The 25309-nt window shown below is 36.8% G+C and overlaps 2 protein-coding genes across 3 annotated transcripts in view; one reads left to right on the top strand and one right to left on the bottom strand.

The window, feature by feature from the left end:
* Window positions 1-4893, top strand: part of LOC150091473 (uncharacterized) — a 189736-nt gene extending 184843 nt beyond the window's left edge. For both annotated transcript variants that reach the window (XM_090375758.1, XM_090375749.1), the window contains one exon: window positions 3792-4893. In XM_090375758.1, the coding sequence (XP_090231884.1) occupies window positions 3792-4494 (703 nt within the window). In that variant the 3' untranslated portion in view covers window positions 4495-4893. The remainder of the gene's footprint in view (window positions 1-3791) is intronic.
* Window positions 4894-13544: 8651 nt separating this feature from the next.
* On the bottom strand, window positions 13545-22742 carry LOC150091472 (general transcription factor II-I repeat domain-containing protein 2-like). The gene is made up of 2 exons (XM_090368563.1): window positions 22130-22742; window positions 13545-13567 (listed from the first exon to the last, which is right to left on the bottom strand). Exons 1-2 carry the CDS (start codon window positions 22740-22742, stop codon window positions 13545-13547), a joined length of 636 nt encoding a protein of 211 aa, XP_090224689.1.
* Window positions 22743-25309: the final 2567 nt, after the last annotated feature.

Below are 25309 nucleotides of genomic sequence, written 5' to 3'. Positions count from 1 at the left end.
AACCCCGGTCTACTCAAAGAGCGTGTGCTACTGCACTCCCGCTCCTGCCCACTCGGCTACGGAGGCCTTATAGTTTGCGAGTGTGGAATTTCCTAAATGCTTGTTTATGGAAGTTCCTACTTACGTAGTGTTCCGGATAATGCAACTCTTACATTAATCGGCAAGTGGCTGTACTTATTCTCTGTAATATTAAATAAGTATTCCCATATGTTTATTATACACAAATAGTGATGTACAGTGTACCTTCACAACAGCAATGCCAGGGGATTTTACATGTGGTTGGGAATTAAATGCCATTATCCACATTGGGAATTCATGTTTGCCCACAAGTGGCATGGACACAAATTAATTTTTATAGATTTGCATTGCTTATATTTCTGCTTAATTGCTTGTATTATTGCAGAGACAGAACTGATTTCTTATTTTAATATTTAACAATATTCTTTATGGAGTATCAAGAGCTTGAATATCACAGCCACCTTATGAATTCCACATGATCATATGCATCCAATCCATAATTTTATACTGGGTGGCTGTTTGGGGTTAAGTTACTTAGGATCTTTTTTCAGTATCTCCAAACCTTCACAAATTAATAGGAATTGCCATCAATTGCTTGGGCCTTAGGGAGAAAACAATCAGAGAAGGCAAGCCTGGGGTTGGGCTGTTACCACAGAAGTCAATCTCAGTCCAGGTTGAGGGTTTTTCAAGCTACACAGTTCTCAGACATTCAGCTCCAAAATCATCTAATGGTTATTTTGGCTGTTAGGAAAAGAAAAGATGTCTTTACATTAACAAGGATAGCAGGTGGGCAAAGTTTAATGAGATTGTGATGGCAATCTCATTAAATATGGTTCAGTGGAGGAGCTAGTATTCAGCAGGGTACATATACAGTCAGTTCTGCTTTAATATAAAACAAAAAAAAAAAAATTAAACCCAATAAAATTGCTAACACAGGTTTAAACACCTTAAATTATTTAATAAATAAATATTACAGTAAATATAGCACTTTGCCTTGACAAGACAAGACATGAAGTTTGCTTGATTGATATTTTTGTTAACTGGCTTTTTTTTTTTTTTTTTTTTTTAATTGTAAAATTTAAACAGCAAAAAAGATAAGCAAACGATAACAATGAACACAGGAGTGAGAAGTTTACAAAGAGAAGATTCTAAAAATTTTATGATTGAAGATTTTCATGGAAGGCAGAACTCATTTCACCATAATGTAAAAACCCACAGAATTCCAGCTATCGGTATTGTCGCAAATGCAGTAAGATCGTGTTTACTACCTGTTTATAATTTGATTGCACTAACTGAAAATCCCAATAATTCAGGAACTGCAAATTGTTTTATGGTAGTGACCTCCAGAAATGTGCTCCTCTGCTCATGCTATCACACAATTTTTGTTCGAACAGAAAAATGTGAGCTCCTGAAAACATGAGTCGGCGTACACTATCACATGTTACCTTGTGAATATTGTGAATACAGCAACTGAGAACAGTGTGTCTCCAATCAATACAACTACAGTAAATGGGAAATATAGCTTTCACGTATTTGACATTTTTTAAGCTTTGTAAACTTGTATGTATTATTGCACAGATCGCTATGTTCAGCTTGGTGCTGGGTTTTGTGTTCACCTTGTGTTACTCGCAGACAAAATCATGTTATACCATCATTGTTCCCTTATATATCAGTTGTGTTGGAGCAAATCTGCATTGCAAAAATATGCGTTATAGCAGAACTGACTGTACTTGATGTTTGTGCCGTGGCAGATTCCCAAATTTCAGAGGCATATAAGATGATAGAGTATACAGATGTGTGTGTATTGCCAAGTCACATCGACATATCTAACGTAGAGCAGTTTTTGTTTGGCAGCCTAGTGCATCTGGTAAAATTTTGCTATGAATTTATGAATGTGGGACTCGAAATGCACTTCATACTCCAAAATGATGCCAAAATCTGTATGCATATTGTCTGCTAGAATAAGTATTCTGTCTAGGGGAGCTTGGATTTTCATTGGTTGGTTGGTGCTTGAGAGAGAGGACTATTTGCACTGATTCAGTAGTTAAGATCTCATATTAATAAATTTCAACAGTAGTTGAAATTTATTAATATGAGATCTTAAGTCATGTAGCTTTTGATTGATCCTGTTATTGATGTTTGTGATATAGTTGCTGGTTAATTAGCATAACAAATTCTCTTGTGCAAATAGAACATTGCCATAAATAATGCTCCAGAGAGAGTTCATCCTTTGAACTCTTTTTGTGATCTCTCTCTCTCTCTTGAGATTACATGTTTGATTAGTAAGGAGAATAGTTTTGTGAGATAACAGGGCTGTTGTGAATCATAATGTTCTGCCTCATGATACAGAAGTAATTTTGTAGGAGGTGGATAGTTGAGGGAATACTGATGGAATTGAAGGCAGCTTCCAGGTCAGTGTACGTGATGGCAAACTGTTTCTGCTTCTAGTGTTTTGAGAATGGCACTGATTATGGAGTTTAAATTGGTTACTGTGGGTCTTTCCAGGAAAGGTACTGTAGGTGTTCCCAAACTTTGATAACAATTTCCCCCCCCCCCCAAGCATTTCGTGAATTGTCCCCATCTTCCAGGCACTTCTGTAGCCAGGTGGTCAGGAGCAGCAGTGCGTTGCACACGCTTCTTGTTTAGACCGAGGTTCGAGCCCGTGACCCCCAAATACGGAGGATGTGGAAAGGTCAGGGAATGACCACCACATATCCCCAGAAAAATATGGCCTTAGTTGCTAATGCTCCTAAAAACCAAATAACAATAACACTCCCCATCTTCCACATCAAATGCAGATAAACAGATTTGGCATAATTTAGTTGTAACACACACATCAGTGCATTTAATCTTAAAGATTGGATTAAAATAGACTTCAAGCCTTGATTAGTAGGATTGCTTATCCAAATTTCATTAAAGTGTTTCATAAAAATAACACATCCCAAAAAAAAAGTAAGTGTGCTAGGGAAACATTTTGGGAATCTCTAGCGTAGTGAATCTGTAGAGGTTTGTGGAGGCAATATTTGAATGGTGGAATGTATCGATTACTTTATTGCTGTTCAGTTTCTGAGTCTGAGATTTGTACACGAACTATTACACAAGGGTAACAATTCACTAAATGTGTTTACTGTGTTTTTATTTCATTTGCAAATGTCAGCTTTCATCTCTTTGTATTTGTCCATACCGGCTAAAAAAAAAAAAATTATTTCCAAACACGGTGGTCTTTCATAAATATGCTGTTCCTTTCCATAGTGAAGTGTATTTTCAAAAAAGCCCATCGTTGGAACTTCAAGGAAATGAATGTATGAAACTCACTTTTTCCCTATTTAAAGGAATAGTGGTTTCATTTTTACTGTGTTTACTATACTTTTCATTTGTACTGTAGTATTTACTATAGTTCTCAAAATACTGTAATATGCCTTTCTCGTGGAAAAAATGCAATTTTTTGACTGTATAACCACCAGGAATCTGGAAAAACTGATATGTAAAGTGTCAGGTCCCAATGCATGTTCCTGATTTGGAAATTTTGACAGTAGTGGTTTAAAATACAACTTTTGAGCTTTTCTTTTCAGGGCATGCACATGCATCACAAAAAACAAAAAAAATATATATATATATATATATATATATATATATATATATTCATTTTCACATTAATTAGTTTGGGGGAAAATAATTAGTTCACTGAGAATTTACCTCATTTTCCAAACTGTACAGTAATTAAGTTAGCTATAGCTTGTTCAGTTTTGTTTTAAGTGTTACATCTTTTTCAGATTACGAGAGTATGGTCGCAGTAGGGTATCTTATGAACACAGAGAACTTCCTGAGAAGAGAAGTGATAGATTTGTGCGAGAGAAAGGCTTGGATACCTCCCGTGAATATTCTCATGCAATTGAACATGATAGAAGGCGGGACATAGATCATGTGGATAGAGAAGTAAGTAGGGTTGAGCACCACGATAGAGGAAAGGATCATGAAATTAGGGAAACAAGAAGAGAGAATTTTGATAGAGAACGTTTCGTATCAGCACGGGAATCATCAGATCGCAGAGCTTCTAGAGAGTGGAAACTAAGACCTCGTGAGTCAAGAGCATACGATACCTCCAGAGACCGTTCGGAGCATTATGTTAAAGGAATGATTAGTGGTAGATCATTTCCGGGCCGAGGCAGACCATATGATAGAGGCGATTCTTGGAAATCTGGTGACAGAGAAATGGGAAAATCATTTGGTTCAAGTATGATGAATTCCCAGTGGGGTTCTGGCAGTAAGATTGACAGCTGGGGGAGAGTGGAATCATCAGGTGATCGCTGGAGTAATAGCATGGATCATCCTCGAGGTCAGCCAGTTGGAATGGGACAGGGTATTGGCCATCAGAGTCAATCTGGCATGTTTGGCAGTTCTAGCGGAATGGGTAACATGATGTCCATGGGTGGCGGTTTTGATCGCTATAATGTACCTATTATTAGGCGCTACTGAAATGTAGAGGTGTAATGGCATTACATCATTCCTTTGAAAGTTACATTCAATACAGATTTTCAATACCTACCACCCTTGTTTCCTCCATTTTTTTTGTAATGTATAATGTATGTTTAGCCTATCATTAATTTGTGTAGTGGTTTTAAATTTAAGGAAATTTTAATTAATGTGTACCATCACGTGTCTGTGTATGAAGTTCATGAATTTCTCAGAGAAATATAAATACCTGTGTTTTTATTAGTTAATGGAACACACACACACACACACACACACACAGTGTATCATCATCCATTGCCAGTTTTTCAGTTGTAGAAATAGTTATTAAGAGTAAAAGTTTTGTCTCTTGTGTTAGCAAGTGTAACTGTTAAAAACCAAAATAAAATATGCTTGTGACATGTTTGTGTTGAATTTCTGTTTTTGAAGTAATGTTTTCATATATATTCAAGAAAATATATTCTGCTGTGTCCATACATTATAATTACAGACTTCTAAGCTCAGAGAAACTGTCTGTTAATTGTTATATTCACTGTGGCTCTTTGATATTAATGCAAAGTCCTGTAACATTTAAGAACTTGCTACAAAACTTAAAATTAGTGTGACACATTTCATGGCACTTATTGAAATGTTCTCTGAATTCTTTGCTGTTAGTAAGGTGGAGAGAAAGTGCTGTAAAACAGCAGTTACCAGTGATACCAGAAATTGACATTGAGGTTGTTACTGATGTGTTGTCTAACATATTTAGATTGTGAATAATGTGGTATCTACAGCATCAACGAGAACACAACAGTTTTCAATGGCTCTTTTAGGCCAGCATTTGTGAATTATGCATCATTAAACACAAGATGAAGTTTTGTTACCATAGCAGGAAAATTGTGAATAAGTGGATAGCAATATCGTTTTATGTTGAGAGCACATAATGTGAAAAGTTTTATTATCAAACTGCCCATTTCGTTAGTACAGTGAGAGCGAATTGATTTAGTTGCAAAAAAACTACAAATAGATCAATAGTGTTAAGACTACTAAAGATTGTTTGGTTCTATAATAGACAATAAGTGAGTTGTTGTCTAGACATGAAAATATTGCATGCATATAGGGAATGATTAGTATAGCCTAAGAAATTTATGAAATGAGATCTCAGGACGATCCTGAAGACATATACATGAATAATTTACATGCCATCGTAGAATTGAAAGGTGAAATCACGGATGCTGTGGAAAATTTGTATTGCTCATGTATGAAAATGGTCTTGGTTGCATGTGATCACAAGTAAAATGGTTCTGCTCCAGTAATAAATCCCTGTCTTATTTGTTTAATGATGCTAAACTCACTAAGCCAGCGTGATTCATAAAAAAATATTGCTTTCACAAATATTGCATCTTTCTTAACGATCCTATTCCTGCAACGTTTTGGGTTTGATAATCAACATTTCCCATAACACCAAATTTTTGAACTCCACACACATTGAATGATTTCTCTACACTTGATTTCAAGTACCTCGAAACCAAATGGCTGTGGGATCATTATACACACTTCAGGTGCATAATGATCTTACAGACATTTCGTTTTGACTGCAAGACTGTACGCTCTGTAACACTGTTCTGTCATTGTCATTCGTTGCTGTGTGCCATTTGAAAGGCCAGAGACAGCATGCTTTTGAAAGGAGTTAACATGTATGCATGTAGTGCATTAAACTCATTTTGTTCTTCAAAACAGTTTAAATGACTTCTTATAGGACCGTAAAATTCTACTGTTTCCAAGTTCCAATTCAGCAGGCCTTCCATAAAATAACTTCAACCACTCATGGAGATACTTATTACAATGAGTAAAAACTCCTTGCCGAAAGGGAAACTTTCTTCAATCCAGCATATAATTCTTCTCCCTAACCCTCTTTTGATAGTATGGTGCCATTCTTTTAAAGTAAATGAAAAAAAAAAAAAAAAATCCTCCATTGTACCTTTGCTCAACAATATTCTCTAATTGGTTGTATGGTATTTTCTGTTTTTATTTCGATATATATTGTACATTACAAGACATTTTTTGTATGACATTTAACAGACTCCAGGCAAGCAAAATTGTCTGTCTTCTAGGCAAATCTCATTCCCTTGTCCCATATGTGAGATACCAGCTACAGTGCCTAATCTTATTGTAGAGCTTTGATATTCCTGGCTAAATGTAAACAAATCCAGATGTTTGTTTGCATCTGCTAAGCATCTGGGAGATCAGTGACATAAAATTCCAAAAAAATACAATAAACTTTATTATTTGCTTTGTGTTTATTTGATATATTTTTTTTAATTAGGTGCAGGAAATCATAATAGATCAGTTTTAAATTCGGTAAAAAAAAAAGCTAAAAATTTATAATTAAAACAAGGGATATCACACATTGTAAATTAAGGGACATTTTTTGTGTGGCATTTAACATATTCATGGCAAACAAAATTCTTTTAGGCAAATCTCATTCTCTTGTGGCACATGTGAGACACAAGCAACTATATATAATCTTTGATATTCCTGTCTAAATGTAAATAAATCCAGATGTTCATGTTTGCATCTGGTTTTCAACCTAGATCAGTGCCACTAAATATTGTATTTTTTAAAAATACAATAAACTTTATTTGTTTATTGATATTTTTAATTAGGTGTAGGAAACCATAATAGGTCAGTTTTAAATTCGGTAAAAAAAAAATCATTCTTTATAATTAAAACAAAGGGTATCACACAGATGCCACATTGAGGTTGCGAATGACAGAAGTGAAACTTGAATTTATGCTTCGCCCTACACCCAGTCAAGTTAACCTCATTAAAATATCTTTTGAGATTTCAAGTTCTTTAGCCTCCACATTTTGTCTGCTGTGCACCCTTTGCGAACTCACCGGGTCCAGTTATTTTTTTTTTTACCTTGTCAAACGTTTTTTAGGTGTAGCCTTCTACATTAGTCTATTTCAGATTCAGCTTTTTAAGTGTGTGCTGTCAAAAATAGAGGCATCAGTATATTATTTTTGCAATTGCATGTATTTTTTTGTTTGTTGGATGAAAAACGAATTCAACCCTTGTCTGACTAACTTTTACAAGGTTGAACAAAAGCACATAATTTATTGCAAGAATGATTTAGACAGCCCTATTCCAACCAATGTGGGAGGGTGGTGATTATATCCACTGCCCTACCCATGCAGAACTCAATGAGCATCTGAAACATTCATTTATCCCTGCAGTTTAACATTTGCATTAGTAGTGTCAAATGGTGCAAGAGGAAAAACTTATACCGCATCAACTGGGAAAAAAAAACTTCCCATTTCGTCTATCCTCCAACAGTCTGTCTAGTTGTTCCTTGAATGTGTGGCTGAATATTTTTGGGAGAAGAACCACCGAATTTTGCCTGGCGATGCCATTATAGTTGCCCATTCACACAGATTTTGGAACCGCAAATGGCTTGAGAGTTTGCGGATTTGCTCTTCTAAGCATAATACCATTAATGGAGACAGGAATCCGTATTTGTCCCCTCATTGTAACTAATTCTGGAACGTGATGTAAAGTTTCGTCTGGCACACTCCCGAGCCATTTCCCGTTTCAGTGTGCGTGTGGAGGATACTGCCCATGCTGCGAGCTGTGATCCTGCAGTTATTTAAGAATGTACCATGACAAGTTAAGTCTTACTGTTGATAAAGGAGGCAGTTGCCTCTGAAAGCTATGGCTGTCTTTATCACTTTTGTTATATATAGTGTAATTACTATTCGTTGTTTTATTTTTATTTTATCTTATTGCTTTTATTGTATAATTGGTATATTTTATTTTAATTTGTTCCGGTTTTATATTGTTATTATTCCTATTTTAATAGTTTCAATTATACTGTTTGTGTATTATTGCAGTTATTATGAATCAGGTTACAAGTTAGACCATTCAGTTGACTGAATGGTCTAACTTTTTTGCCCAGCAAAATGATTGAATATGGTCTAGGTTGGTGGTCAGCAAAATTGGTTCCACATACCACCTGAAGCATTTTGCTAGCACTTAAAAAAAGTATGGATATAATTTGCTTCTACACAACATAATACAAACATTCCTCAAAGAAGTGTTTTAAATAGGGCATGTTATGTGCATTGTCCAGTCAAGATTATGACTGATGTTTTATGGATAGCTTCATAGAGTGAATCAACATGTTTATCAATAAAAGGTTTTTCAAAATGTGATGTCCGGTTTGGGCAATATACTATATGCATCTGTATAAACTATACATTCAAAACATTGACCACCTACTCAATATTGGGATATGTCCTCTACCTGTAGGACTGCCACCACATGGCAGAGCATGTATGCTATATAAGGACTCTGAGATATGTTACGTGACACCTGCGATGGTGGACATGGAAGAGTCCAAATGGATTAACAACTAGTGAAATCGATTTCATCCTCACAGAAGATATATCGTGAATGATGTTACGGTCTTGAACAAGGTAAATGAAAGTGATCACAGAATGGTAAGATGCACACTTGATATAGATGTAAGAAAAGAAAGGCCAAAACTAACTTGAGTAAATAATAATGGTCTTTGAGATAATGAGAAAAAGCAAAGCAATATGTACTGAAACTTAAGAACAAGTTTGAGCTGCAGACGGCAAAAGACCAAGATTTCAATGAAGAAAATTACAACTTTCTGAAAATGATAAAGACCAAGAAACCTGTAGGTAAAAAGAAATCCGAAGAACAAAAAATTAGTCAAGAAACACTTGTCATGATGAACCGAAGACGACAAAAGAAGAGCAAGATAAACACTGATAAGGAGAAAATTGGGTATATTGAGTTATGCAAAGCCATTAGAAAGAGACTTAGAGAGGACATAAGATTTAATACAAGAAAAGTAGAACAAACATTAAGGGAAAAAGGACAAATCAGTAAAACAGTACGATGATACTGACACTGAAGAATAGTAATGGTGTACTTATAAATAGAAGATAACTGTAGAGAATTATACAAGGAGCAGGGGAAGATGGATTGCAAATTAGTAACACATACGACATACCTGATGAGGTAGAACATGCATTGAAGAAAATGAACCAGAAAACCCCGGGGGAAGATAAAGTTACTGTAGAGTTATGAAAAAGAGATGACACGAAAACTGGCAAGACTTCCCAAAATGCATTAGAAAAGGTCTGATGCCAATCGTAGTTTTGCTGCATAAGAAAGGAGGTAAATTGGAAATTATAGACCAATTAGCTTGTTATCCCACATCTACAAATTGTTCACAAGGATCATTACTAACAGATTAGTAGGAATACTTGAGAATCAACCGAAAGAGCAAGCTGGCTTTAGGAGAGGATTCTCAACTATGGATCACCTTCACGTAATATCACAGCTAATGGAGAAAGCAAATGAATATAAAACACCATTGTGCCTGGCATTTGTGGATTATGAAAAGGCGTATGACTCCATACAGCATAAGGCAATGTTTTGGGCACCGGAAAGACAAGGCATAGATATCCCATATATTGATTTTGAAGAAAATATATGAGAACACTAGCTCCTTTAGACTAGACAAAGACAGCAGCAAATTTAAAATTGAGAAAGGAGTTCGACAAGGAGACATCTCCGAATTTATTTACTGCTGCCCTTGAAGCTTTCAGAAGAATAGACTGGTCGCAGAAAGGAGTCAATGTGAATGGAGAGTACCTAAAATATTTACGATTTGCGGATGACTGGTCCTAAGCCACAATCCCAAAAAATTAGAGGAAAATCTTAATCAGTTATGCAGAGTTAGTAAGGATTTTGGACTAAAGATGAATATGGCTAAAAGAAAAGTAATGAACAAGTATGCCACAGAAATGGATATAATGATTGGAGCAGTAATTGAAAAGTTGGAGTCATATACTTATCTGGGACACGTCATTAGCTGTAATAATGATAAATGGCTGTAGGTCAAGAGAAGAATACATTTTGGATGGATAGCATTCAAGAAATCTAGTCATACTGAGGACCAATATCCAAATTTGTCTGAAACATAAAATAAACTTGGGCATTTGCCAAAAGAATGGAAAATAAGCTGAGAACTACACAGCGAAGAAAGGAATGTATATGTGGAATCCGACTCTTAGATAAGAAGAGAAACACTTGGATTAGGCAGCAAACTCAAGTAAAGACATTCTTATCAACACTAAAGAATTAAAATGGTCTTGGGCAGGACACAGCTCGAAGGCATGAAGACAGATGAACTAAGAAAATAACAGAATGGTACCTAAGAGGAGCTAGAAGAAAACCTGAATGACAACGACGGAGATGGACAGATGAAATTCATGAGTTTGTGTGTAGTAAATGGATGGCTCTTGCACGATACAGAGGGAACTGGAAAGTTGCTGCATAGGCCTTCATTCTGCAATTGACTGAAAATGGCTGATGATGATGGCCTTAAGTTGCTGATGCTTCTAAAAACCTTTTACAACAACCAAGAGTTTCCTAGGAAAACATCGTCCATAGCAAAATACTGCCTCTTTCTGTTGTACCACGACAGCAACTCCTTTCTGCAGGAAATGTCATTCATTGGAAAAGGCAATTTTCCTAAGCAATGGTCCAATGGAACTGTTCAGATGCAAACTTTAGTTGTTAGTGGAGCATTGACAAGTGGGAAAAAGCCATTCCTCCCCAACTGGCATAAGGTAGGAAGCAACAGTCTTTCTCGTTACTGTTGTCATTAAAAAGCAGAATGTTGATTTGTCACATGGCATCCATTGTTTCAATGAATGCTTCAGATTGTTTCTTGTTGTTTTTGCTTGGACCAATGGTTGAAGTGGAAAGTATACTTTATGATAAAAATTGCAAATGCTGGTGTATGTATGAGCACATTTAAAGACAAAATGATACAGATTCATTGAGTCACACAAGTGTCCAATAGCTTGCAGTATCCCCCCCTCCAAGCCTCTTCCAGCACAGCACATTCATGTGCTCGCTCTGTATAACGGTGTACAATTGTGGCTTATGTGCTCACTGGGGTAGAAATCCAAGCTGTCTGGCCATGATACATTCAAGTCATAACACTCAGAAGAAGCTTCTGTGGTATGTATCTGGGTATTGTCCTGGTGAAAAGGCGTCTGGCACTCGAGTAATAAAGGAGAGAGAGCGACATTTTTCTGAATCTGGGCAACAGCGGCAAGAAGTCAGATTGCTGTTGGCAAACTTCAAGCATGACTACCAAAACTGATAGTTCATACACTATAACACTAATGGGGAGTGTGGTTTGACAATGGGCAGCAGTAATTTTTTTTTTCCATTTCAGTTACTCAAGCCAGCAAGCTTAGTCATCACACATGCTACTAGAACTCATAGAACATTAAATAACAAAGGAGTAGTTTTATATAAAAATAAAACCCCACTCTTTGGGCCAACAAACAAAATTGATAGAAAAAGATTCAGATGCGTTCAAGAAGGTCCAGGCACACATTCCTTCGGTTTTCGTTTGGTGAGGTTTTGGAATCAGCTTTGCACAAATTTACCGCATGCCCAATTCCTTGGTCAAAATGTCGTGAACGGTTTGGTGATTCAAATTCAACTTAAACTACCGATCATTCTGACTGTCAAACGTCGATCAGACCACTTTGGTCACATTTTCGTCCCTTTTTTGACTGGCAACATCTTCCAGAACAAGGTTGGACTTCCACACTCTCACGACCATCCAAAAATACTTTATGCCACGTAAATATCTGTGCCGTCGATAGAGCATGCTCTCCATAAGCCCTTTTTAATTTTTCGTAAGTTTCTGTTGCGTTTTCGTTAATTTTTGACGCAAAATTTGATCGCGCAACGCTGCTCAAGAGATTTGGTTTTTCCCTTTTCGTAACGCGTCACTGCTACTACACACAATTCGCTGTCAAGTCAGATGTGTTAATGCTATCGAGTGAAACTTTCACTGAACATCAAGTAAGAATGTACGCCTCGGTTGGTGTCGGAGGCGTGGCTACAGTGTTGCCAGTTTTCGAGCCACGCGTTCAGTCTCATTACTTTTTAGACACGCCTCGTATATCAGCAAGCATCAGCCCGATTGGCCTCGTATTTTAATCATTTGCATATCGGCATAACCCATCTTCCTGCTGATCATTCCTTCTGGATGCTGCGATTTCAATATCAGAATTTATATACGTACATTCACTTGCTTGTAGCACAGTTTGTAGAATCGCCATCCAACCCAAACACTGGGCAGAAAAGATTTGAGTTTGAGTCCCATTGATGGAAGGAATTTTTAATGGATTTTTTTCACAACATGGCTGAATTAGTCCGTTTCAGGTGAGGGTAGCATGGTTTTGTCTCCTGGAAACTCGTGTTTTTTGTCCAGCAAACAGAAAATCGACCATAGAATACATGCAATTTACAGACTACGTATATAAGGAGCAATATGGCCTTAGTCGGTGATGCTCCTAAAACCCTACTACCATACATACACACTGCTCATCATTAAAATTAACTCAATTAGAAAGTACAGATTTACTTGATTAGCATGCATGCGTGTACATAAACGATGAGCATATCAGCTGAACGTCGAATGACATGCCTGCTGCTGCCCTAACAGGAATCTGAAGGTACTATAAAAATCAGGCAAATGGCCACAGAGAGTGTACAATTAGATATATACACCTTTAACATAACTAAGGAGATTATATTTACTGCTGACAGAATCTGAAAGGGTTAGGTCATTGGGAATCAGAAATTGGGTAGTCAACATGGCAATTTGCATCCTGTGTGGATTGTAATTCCCAAAAAGGCTGCCAGTAGGTAGAGGAAGATAGTTATATGCGTTACGAGGGCTTTTGTGGAATGAGTCAGAATGGAAGAATCAATGGAGTCAACGAATAGCAACAGGAAAAATTGTCACAATCTGCCAGATTTCCAACCCTATCTGTTGGATAGCATGGTTAGCAGAAGACATCTGAGGCTGTATTTTGCATTTGCTTTTTGCATTCGTTAGTTATAGAGGGATCGGAGAAATCGAGTGTTCGCTCGTCATTTTTTTTTTTATGTTGTTAATATAAAAAGCTTGAAGAGTTGGCCCTAACTTAAATAACCAAGTTTAGTTAAGTTCGTTTTACTAGGTTGCCTACAGAAAAAGCACTTTTACTTAAACTATTAATAGAATGTCGATAGTCATGAAGAAGTAAACTATTTTAATATTTTATACACCATGGTGTATTTTATTCCCTGTAATAAAATACACCATGATGTATTTTATTACAGGGAAGTCTAGAAAATTCGCCACATTTTCCAATGCAAAATTATTAAAGCAATCCTGCATTAGTATCAAGGATTGCATGCAAATAAAAATGGGTAACATTTTTCTAAAAGATATGCTTCTGTTTCAGAATTAATTTGTGCCTCATTAGATAAGTGGTCTCTAGAGACTACACTTAACGAAACAGTTGTAAAGAAGTTGATGTGATCCTCCATGTATACAAAATTAGTTTCAACGTAGTAATATGCTATATATTACCAGGATATATTTTTATTTAAAATCTCCATATTAAAATATACGTTTTAGTATATTTTTAATTGTCTTCTGCACCACTGCATATCTGAATGGAGTGATGAAAACTTCTGGCTTCACAATCTTTGTATAAATGGAAAACGCTCCCTGGTAGATGGCTAGTAAGGCTAATATTAAGATCAAACAGACTGGTCATTCCTACTGACCGATTCCGTTCTTCAAGACATCTCTACGTTTTCTTCACGTGTTGCAGGAACCTCTTTTAAATAAAATTTTACCTGTAGAGAAGGGTCATCTGAGCATAAATATATTGGTTCCATAAGTAAACTAACGGACTTTTTACCTGTCACAATTTTGCATACTTCACTTCTTGGTTGCTAAACGATGAATAGTTTGAACTATTCATTGGGGGAACGAATTATCGCACTTGCAAAAAGGTTCTGCAATAGAAAGCTCACCGCCTATAATAAAATTTTTTTCCCCAATTCATAGAGATGTTCATGGTTAGAGAGACATCTTTTCCAGAAGTAGAGAATCTTATCAAGCTGGTAATATCTTTTGGTTGAATTTTTGCAGAAACCTTTAATATCTGGATCCAAAGTTCCTCTAGGATTTAAAACTGGACACATCACCGGACTGAATTTTTCAATGGAAAATATACAGATAATTGCAAAATTTTTTTCATTTATTCGTGTGTTGATGGCGGACCCCGGGGTTCCCCCTATTAGCTGATATTACCAGGATTGTTATAAAATTCTTTCCCACGTTTTAAAAACTATAGGCTGTATCGTAAAACGTTTTTTACGATGTAAAAACTCGTAGGCAAATCTATCTGTTGAAAGTAAATGCAATGCAAGCTCAACTTGTTCCATAGGTAAGTTTGTTATACTGTGAGAAGTAAGACCATTGCATTATCCACATAATTTAAATTCTGATGACCACAAAAACATGAAATTACACGATAATCATTGTGTTTACAAATTTAAATCAGTTTAGTTTTTTGTAAATGGAGTCGAAATATGTTGGCAGAATATTGTTGATATGATTATAAAAGGCAAAAAATGACTGTTTAATCAGATAATCAGTTTTGTAAATAGAATAAGGTTAATAGGCTCATTGTTCAATATTTAGTACTGTACGTGACATTTTCTTAAAATATATGAAATCTTTTTTTACTAGAAACTTTTCTTGACTTTAATCCTTTAAAATTGGTGGGTGTTACAGCAATATAGTTGCCATATTTGAATTCAGCAACGTCAAATCTATAAGAATCACCTTGAGTTTTAACGGAACGATTTTTTTTTTTTTTTTTTTTTTTTCTTCTCGCCAACCAGTGTTACTCATGAACAAGACGTGTTGCGACCAAATCACTTCATTCGCGTTTTTTGGCTTGCGCAGTGGGATAGTCCCATCTCCAGTACTCAAGATGGCAAGTGGTCGTTTAGATGTTCCTTTGAGATGGTGGCCTTGGACGATTTGTAGCTAGGCAGACAGAGGTGGCACATTGGCTTGTAATTTGTCAATGCAATGTCTCGGCACTATGGAAGCAGTTTCAGAATACAGGAATCATTACAAGAAAAGGTGGCCAGAGGGCTACGTCAACTAGAACAGACCACTATCTGTCTAACAGCAAGACAGAACCCTACGATGTCCTGTCATCATCTCTTGAAGTTGCTGTGACCACAGGTGAAAACATTTTCAACCAGACTGTTAAGAAGGCTCAATCAAGTGGACACTATGCAAGGAAGGCGACTCTGTAGCCAGGTGGGAAGGAGCAGTAGTGCATAGTACACGCTTCTTGATTAGACCGAGGTTCGAGCCCGTCACCACCAAATACGGAGGATGCGGAAAGGTCAGGGAATGACCACCGCACATCCCGGAGCAATATGGCCTTAGTTGCTAATGCTCCAAAAAACAAACAGTACACAGTACTATGCAAGGAAGTCGGTGTGTGTATCCCCACACTACCGCAGAGTTCATTGAAACTGGTGCCACGAACAAGTAACTTGGAGCCCTGACAAATGGGGTACATTTCTGTTCACTCATGAGTACCATTTTAGCTTACAAATTCTAGACATTATTACATCTGGAGATGAGAAATTCAGTACCATCCCTCTAGCATCAGAGAAATGGACACTTGTGGTGGAGGCGGTGTTCTCGTGTGGGGAAGAATAATTATCAATGGCTGTGTCCCTCTGTGTTTTTGATAGGGGTGCCATAATTGCACACAAAAGCAGATCCATGAACCTTATGTGCGAATTTTTAGGGGTTCGGTTGGCCCAGAGTTTCATTTTGTGCACATAGAGCTCAAGTGGCGGAGGAATATCTTGAAACTGAAGATATCCAAAGACTCATGGCCAGCACGATCACAGATGTAAATCTGACTGAACATGTCTGGAACGCCCTTAGGCGTCGCTGCACACCAACAGCTAACTGTTTAGTCACTTGTTGAGCTATGGTGTGCACTGGTGGAAGAATGGGATTTGTTGCCACAGAATCTTATAGACACCCTGATAATTAGCCTGGTTCACCGCAGTGAAGCTTGTTTAGCCGCTGTATGGGATCATATGCCGTCACGGCTGGCAATAGTGATTGTGGAGCATAATTGATATATGCATCTTAACACATGCAGTAGCGTATCTAGCAGCAGCTATTTTAGGTGGCCGCTGTGGCTGAAGTTTGATAAAGGCAAATTTGTAATTTTTGTTCTTTCTTGTTTTGAAATGTCGCCTTTTAGCACAGTTGCTATAATCACTATTCTTTTCACCCTATCTGGAAAAGGCCCGCGTTCGAATCTCATCAACGATGCGAAGAATTTTATGAACTTATTTCATTTCATGGTTGAATTAGTCAATCTCAGGCGAGGGTAGCAAGGATACTTCTCCGGGAAACCGTCTTTTCATCCAGCAAAACATGCAAACAAACCAGAGAACATATAATTTGTGGGCATAAGACACATGGGCAAGATGGGTAATCTTAATATGAAATTTTTTGGTTTTTTTACTTGTGCATTTGAACAAGACCGTGGTAAAGAGTTTGTAAGGTGGTCGTTTATAAAATATCCTAGTGTATAAATGGTTAAAATAGTTGATTTCTTGATGGAGACCACTACGAAGAAAACAGCTTATTTAAAGACATGATTAAAGCTAAATGGTGTCAGTGTTATTGCATCCCATAGAACATGTCAAAGACAAATGTCCGAAGGCCCCTTGTTCAAGAATCATTAAATATTGTGAGGTGCTTCGAAGAAGGTTACTTAATTCCTCAGCAAAGAGGTGGTCATCTTTCAGCATAACAAGAAATGATCCAAAGATTTTATGAGGTGCAACAAGAAGCCCGACTATGTAAAGGTGGGCCTCCACCAGTCTCCCTATAAAATCAAATGTCTGCATCGGTTGGAACTGCAAAGATGCTGTGCTCATTGAGGAATCAATCCCACCCCCTTAAAAGTTATGCTATGGTCATGCTATTATTAATCCTATTTACACGCTCGTATTATTGGTCCCTTTTACTTTGAAACCATTAACAATCGAGGCATTTTGATATATGCAAAAAAGGCCGCCGTAGCCTAGTGATCAGGCACGCGGGTGCATAAGTACACGTGCCTTGAGTGACCGGGGTTCAAGCCCATGACTGCTGAATACGGTGCTGTTTCTTGTATTCTATCTATCTTGTGAACTCTGACCGTTTGGTCGTCCCTGAGTATAAACAGAAAATTTATTTATTTATATGCACGATTACTGTCATACAAAATCTTGCCTATTGCAGGCGAAAATTATCATAGATATTAAAAAATGTGGTTCGGATGGAAGTAATTTTTATGCATGTTGGTCTCATATCAATTATGTCAAATAATGTCAAGCTCCTAAGTTTGACACGGAAGAGCGAATTATCGATCACCATTTGCCATCTCCCTACTGAACTCCAGCAGACATTGGTCATGGGGGGGGGATCACAATACCCGTATTACGGTATTTTTAATTTATGATACCAGTATTCCAAAAAAAAAAAAAAAATTCGCAATAAATTTTGATGACAATTAGGTGCAATAAAGTAAGGAAAAAACATAATTACTTGAATTCACATTTTAAATCAAACTTTTACAATAATAAATATTCTAGCAAAAATTAGTATTATTTTTTTTTTTTTGTCCTCGCCTTTTCCCATTATTATATGGGGGTCAGCGTTTTTATTGTTTTGGTATTCAATTTTTACGGCCGGATGCCCTTCCTGACGCCAACCCTCACCCTTTATTTGGGCTGAGGATAATGCGGTGGTCATTCCCTGACCTTCCGTATTTGGTGGTTACAGGCTCGAACCCCCGTCTAATCAAGAAGCGTGTGCTATGCACCACTACAGCTGCTCCTGGCTACGGAGGCGCCCCATTCTAGCAAAAATTATTAAACTACAGTTATTCTAAAAACAAATAAATAAGCATTCACTACCTGTCCGAATAAAGTGAGCTCTTAAGAAACTCAGTAGTATTATCGTTTAAACTGGATCTAATTTTGGTACATATTTAATTAACGTCAGAAAACGTCCTTTTAGATTCTGTGCTGGTTGGTATTTTGTACTGAGATAGTAGTAGACAAGTTGCAGTTTAAATCTCCCCCCCCTTTATTCCCTCATCTTCAAAAAATCTTACAGGATAATAATAATATCACTTGGTGAGATTATTATTATCTTTATTTTCTCCTAAGAGACCCGATTACAGCTTTTGACCAGGGAGTGCACATACAAATCTGCGCCCATAAGTTATGTATATCATTACACACTTATAATCAGTGGTGAGCTATTTTTTTTATTATTATTATTTTATTTATTTATTTATTTTTTTGAAAATATGCGAGCCCATTGTTAAGACGATAATTCATTTTACAAATAAAATCCTGAATGCAATTATTGAGTATCCAGAGCCGAAACTACGGAGGGGGGAGGGGACCCCATACCCAGCATTTTAATGGCACAATCGATCGGTTATGTATTTTAAAATTGCTTCATTTTTGATTTAATTACAGTCCGACCTCTGTTTAACGAACTTCTTTATAGCGAATTTTTTTATCCCCCTTGGTAATTACATTTAAAATAGTTTCTGTTGAACAAAGAAAATTTCCATGTAACGAACGGATTAGGAAAGACAACTGTGTATGCATTGTTCCCACCTCTGGCCTTTAGGCAATTTAGGTAATTAGAAAGTTCGAATCAAGGGTGAAAGGGATTACCGTCCCACAACGTTAGTGGTGTCTGTAAAACCTATGCAGTCACATACCGAGAAGTCGCGCTAGTCAATATGCTTTCCATAGGATTAAGATTCTCGACACGGATTATAGCCTCTGGTCAACCTGCGTTGTGGTTCCCCTTTACTTCGACAAACGGGCATGTGTTTTTTGGAAAAGTGAGTGATCCATGCCTTCCAGTAAATTTCTGCTGTCTATGTTTACATAGTCACAGTAGTGACAGTAGCAACATAGAGAGGTGAGATTGAGGCAACTAAGATATATAAACTGGAAGAAGATGAAATGTTGGCAGATTTTGAAACTTTGTCACTGTGTAGAAAATGTTCTAAAATATAATGGGATATAGGCAATAATTAAAAAAAAAAAAAAACTAGCGCGAATTAAGGATGGTTGCTGAAGAACTTGATGTTGAACTATAAAGATCGGTCGTGTGTTTGGGCCACGGTGAACAGATTGTAGCTTGCGGACGACAATTGTGGATTTGAGGAATCATCCCGCTTTGTGCAAACATTTTGAATCAGAAGTTAAATATTCCTGATTATTAAATCGACTTTTAAATCTGGAATTTCTTAACCATTTAGCACTAATGATCGACATCCTGCAGGAGCTCTCTTACCTTTCAGAAGCTTTTACAGAATCACTATGGTAAAAGCAGATAAATTAATTATTCGAACTATCAATGCTATTGCTAATTTGAAAATTTCTGAAGGAAATTATGAAGCTAAAATTGAGAGCATGTTGAAGTGGAAAAAATTCGAATTAATCAAAATCGAAAGCAAAAAATATTACCTCGTGACAAGTTATTAAATGCATTGTTTTATCCTCAAAGGATAAGTTTGTTTGTTTGTTTGTTATTTGGTTTTTAGGAGCATTAGCAACTAAGGCCATATTGCTCCGGGATATGCGGTGGTCATTCCTTGACCTTTCCGCATACTCCGTATTTGGTGGTGACGGGCTCGAACCCCGGTCTAATCAAGAAGCATGTGCTACGCACTGCTGCTCCTTCCCACCTGGCTACGGAGGCGCCTAAAGGATAAGTTATTAATGCAACAGAGTGATTTTAAATTAAATAAAGAAAATAATGATACCATTGAAAGAAATTTTAAACATACGCTACCCGAAATCGTGGAATGTGAAAGAACTTTCGTCTTGGTGGCAAGGCGGTGAAAACTGAATAAGAAATTTAAGTTTTCTGATAAAATATGAAATAAAAATTAATGATTTTAGAGATTTTATCGAAGACAGTTTATCTTTAAAATCGAGTGAAATTATCTTTTCAATTAAGAAAGCCAGAAATATCTTTGAAACCATTGCGATTAGCAGTGCTGAAGCTGAGTGAGCTTTCAGCGTAATGAATAATATTGTGACAATTAAACACGTTGCAGATTATGATGACCATTGCTTCAATTTGATCCGGATCGTTACGTCAAATCATTCCTCTGTAATCATCGCTCAGCTATTGAGCAAAGCAGAAGATCGACAACAAATATTAATAAAGAAGTAAATTCTATGTGGTGAAATAATTTTTTTTTCATGTAATCTGTGATTTTTTGTGTACTTTTTCTAGAAAGTTTGTTTTTTATGTAATATTTGTCTTTATATTGTTGAATGTTTTGTGATAGTTTTTATGTTATTTGTGACATGGGAAATATTTCATGTTATTTTTTATTCGCAATATTAAAATTTTATCATGAAAAAAATGTATCTATTATGTTTCTCTAGTTGTGAAAAAAAAGACGAATAAAAAAATTGCGTGTGTGCTGAGCACGCGCGGTAGACGGTTTATGCGAAACATTCTTCGCGTTTCTTTTAGGTATTTTGCTTTGTATATATCGATTACGAAATAAAAGAGCTTTTTTATTGTAAATATTTTATTGATCATTCACAAATTTTCATAATTTCTGGAAGACAAGATACAATGGATTTATGATAAGTAATATATACTTGCAAGTGCAACGTATCTAAATATCTCTGTAAAATAGCACCGATCGATGTACTGATCTTGTAGTTGAAGCGACATACGCAGCTGTTAGGGCAGTGGTGGCCAACCTTTTACATACTATGCGCCAATTTTTTCACATACGAGTTCAGATGCGCCATACAACTCAAGCACCTTTTCTACCTTCTTACGTTCGTGGTTGGGGTTGGAAAATAGGGATAGGGGTAGGATCTGCTTCGCTTAGGGGAGGAAAAAGAATAACTTAAACACGCAACTAAATTAAATAATGTACGCCAGTTCAAAAGACACATGTTTATTGGAGCACCAATCTACAATAGTGAGAGATGATCTCTTGGACGAGAGGACGACCGCTGTCGTGGAACCCGCTGATGGTGCTACAGCTGCCGGAGAGTCTCGTTTGGTGAAGATAGCTCTGTACCACAGTTGTTGAATGTGATGAGAGAGAGAGAGCTCTGAGCGAGATCAGGTTGGAACTTGGAGTCGTCTGTTCTCTCTGCTCGCTAGGAGTCGTCCAGGCATATCCTTAATAACCTTTTTAATAAAAGTATGTTTATGAACATAATTAACATTTTTAAATGATTTAATTATTGTATGTAAAGCAATTTCTATTACAGCGCATAAACATTACTTACCATTAATGAGACTTTTGAGCCTGTTTGGATTTCGCCAGTCTTTCAATGTTTGGTGTTAAATTTGTTACTGAGAGCAGCAGGGAATTCTTCAAATTTGAATAAGTCATTCGCGACCTCGTTTTGCTTTTGATCAATTTCGTGGATGAAAATGCTTGTTCACATCTGTATGTCGTTCCGAAACGACATATATAATTTTTTGCAAATTTTTTTAGTTCTGGGAAATGTTCACAGGGTAATGAACGCCAGAAATTAATCGTGTCAGAAGCATTTTGATCTGAAAAAAGCTCATCAAATTTCATTTTTAATAATGAATTTGTTTTTAAATCAATAAGTTCCATTTGTATATTACTAGGCATCTCAATTATGTTTTGTTCACTAAGTAAAAATGGGTTTATAAATGCGAGCATGTAGTTTTCTTCTTTAGCCAAATCACGAAAACGACTTTCAAATGACACTCGCAATAATTTGATTTTTTCAAGATATTTGGTCCAATTGCTATCATCCACAGCACATTCATTCTGCTCTTTCAAATGTGGAAATTGACTTAAATCCTGATTTTCTAACTGAAAGATGAACAGTTTTAATTTCATTTTAAATGAATTGATGCTATTTACTAAGCTAGGAAATAATTTATTCATGCCTTGTAGTTTCGAATTTAGATCATTGAGATGACTAGTAACATCAACTAAAAATGCCAAATCAAATAGCCAGTTGTTATCTAATAATGTTCTTTCATCAGGTAGTTCATTTTCCTGTTCTAAAAAATTATAAACAGCATTTTTCAATTTCCAAAATCTACTCAGAACCTGTTCTCCAGAAAGCCAGCGCACCTCACAATGAAGGACAAGTTCACCATATTCCAAATCTAACAACTCACAATATTCTCTGAATTCTCGTCTGTTTAATGCTCTTGCTCTAATTTTACTCACAAATTTCACAACCGGTAACATAACATGCTGCATATTTAAAGTTTTTCCACACAGTGCCTCTTGGTGTATAATGCAGTGATATTTTAGTACAGGACGATTAAAAAAATTTTCGAGCAAAGTTGTAGTGCCATTGGCTTTACCTATCATTGACGGCGCTCCGTCAGTACACACACTGATGAGTTTACTATAATCTAATTTTAGATTTTCTAGGCATGATTTTACTTTTTAAAATATGTCTGATCCTCTTGTTTTACCATGCAGTGACTCCAGAAGACTCCAGTTCTTCAAAGACATTAAAATTATCATCAATTCCTCTTATAAAAATGCTTAACTGGGCTACACCACATATGTCCGTTGATTCATCCAAATCTAGAGAAAAGAAAGTACAAGAATGGACAAGATCTTCCAGTTGCTGAGATACATCCTGAGAGAGTTCCTCGATACGTCTCGTAACTGTCTGCCTAGATATAGCAATTTCGTCTGCTTTCCTTTCAATACCTTTATTACCAAGATGGCGTGCAAATATTTGGAGACAAGGCTTAACAATTTCTTCTCCGTCAGAAAAAGGTTTCTTTTTTTGAGCCAATACTAAAGCAATTTCATAGGACGCTTCTATCATCGCCAAGTCTTCACAACGTACTTTAGCAAATATATTTTGTCTTCTGATTTCTTCCTTTTTCTTAGTCACATATTCTTTTCGTAGCTCAGACCCAAGAACGAGCTTCATTTTTAGTCTGATGCTGTGATTTATAGTGTTAGTCTGATGCTGTGATTTATAGTATCTATTAAGATCATGTCTTTTATTATGTGAAAGAGTACTTTCAGAAACAATGCAAAACGGTTTTCCTGATGACTTTGCTATAAATAACAACTCATTTTCCCACTGTTCATTGACTTCACGTTTAATATCACTTTCTGCTTTTCTTTTGCACCACAGTGCAAAAGAAAATGAGCAAAAGTGGTGGATAGAAGGAATAAAAAAAACAAAAAAAAAAAAAAAAAACAGAAAAGTACAAAACTCTAGAAGTCTAAATGTTGAAAAAGAACAAACAGATCACAAGTATGTACGTCGTATCACACAGAATATCAATTGTAAACTGTCGAAAAATTTCGAAGAACTGATGAGCAGGGGCGACCGGGGGAGGAGCCCCCCTATTATTTCTTGAGTTGGCAAAATGCGATTTGGAAATGTGTTTGATGGAAATTTCTCGTAGATGAAAATACCTCAAATTTATCATTTCATTGTTTCCTTTTAATTTGAAAGACTTCCGACAAAGGATCTATTTGTATATTCTCAGTCCCCTGAAAAAGTCACGTATTGCATTTATTTTCCCACTTGTGCATAGAGTCGGGCGCCGGAGGCAACGGCCGTACAAAAGAATGGACGACTAGGTGCGGGATATATTTTCATAGCCATAGATCACTTAAGTCAAAATTCAGAAATGCATTTTTTTGGAAACTATTTAATTTATTTCTTTTGCTAAATTGAGGGAATTGACACGTTTATGTGCGTGTAAGTGGAAAGAAGGTGGTGAGTGTCTTAAGCCATACGCGGAAGGACCTGATGAAAGGAAATAGAACCAAAGAATCGGCAATATGGGCTTTGGGTACTTGAGAAATTTTATGATGAAATGCACCACTTGTAATCTTCCAAAGCGCCACGTTTGGCGCATGCGCCATAGGTTGGCCACCCCTGTGTTAGGGGATCCTAACAATGGAATTTAACGAAAATGCGAGACGAAAAAAGAAATTGTTGACAAATATTTATATTGTTGCAATCATACGTACTGCAGTAGTAACTTCAGGAAGCATGATTGTGACGTCATACTATTCAAAAATTCTAAAAGGTTAGAACTCCACACACTGTCGTATCCAGTTTTCATCGTAAGGCGAGCCATGACGACCAGGTTTTTAAGTTTTTTTTAGATAGGCCTAGGAACGTTTTACACATACTTTATACCCGCTTTACCTTAGGGGATAATAAGCCGAATCTGACCACCCCCACTAAATTTGCCCCTGACTCAAGATATCATACCGGTCACAAAAAATGCGTCACGTGCTCTAATCACACTACTGTAGTGCGGGCGTGGGAAGAGCCTGTAGCGGAATCCGCGGATTACGTCACTTCCGTGACCGATCAGAATTACTCGGTAGAAAGTCGGAAATATTGTTAAAATATTCCGCCAATCTTGTTGCCCTTCTCTGTACATACTCAAGGAAATCTTCATCCTTCCTAAAATGAGGTCTCCAGACCTGTACGCAGTACTCAAGGCGTGGCCTGACCATTGCCTTATACAGAGGGACAATCACCTCCTTTTCCCTGCTAGCAAAATTCCTATATATCATTGACAAAACCCCATGACCTGCCCTGGCAGCCTGTCTGCATTGCTCAGAAAACTGCATATCTGACTGCACAATTACTCCCAGGTCTTTTTCATTTTCTGATTGAAAATTCTCATTTTCAAATTTACTGATTGTACCGACGTGGGAAGTTCTCCCACCTTACCCCAGTCACGTGGCCTGGCATACAAGCATACAGTGATAAAGACAAAGCCCCAACCTATTCATTCTATATCTTTTTCCTTCAATAGCAGTCACGC

This window comes from Mastigoproctus giganteus, chromosome 1, assembly GCF_048544385.1.
Source record: "Mastigoproctus giganteus isolate SK-2022 chromosome 1, ASM4854438v1, whole genome shotgun sequence".
Classification (NCBI taxonomy): Eukaryota; Metazoa; Arthropoda; class Arachnida; order Uropygi; family Thelyphonidae; genus Mastigoproctus; species Mastigoproctus giganteus.
The sequence above is the reverse complement of the archived record's forward strand: the minus strand, read 5'-3'. Positions and strand labels throughout refer to the sequence as shown.

Excerpts from the sequence above, each read along its gene's own strand:
- LOC150091472 (XM_090368563.1), bottom strand. The coding sequence starts at position 22,742 with ATGCAGCATGTTATGTTACCGGTTGTGAAATTTGTGAGTAAAATTAGA. Across the intron at positions 13,568-22,129 it reads AAACATAATTGAGATGCCTA|GCAACCTAGTAAAACGAACT; the intron begins GTAATATACAAA and ends CTTTTTCTGTAG.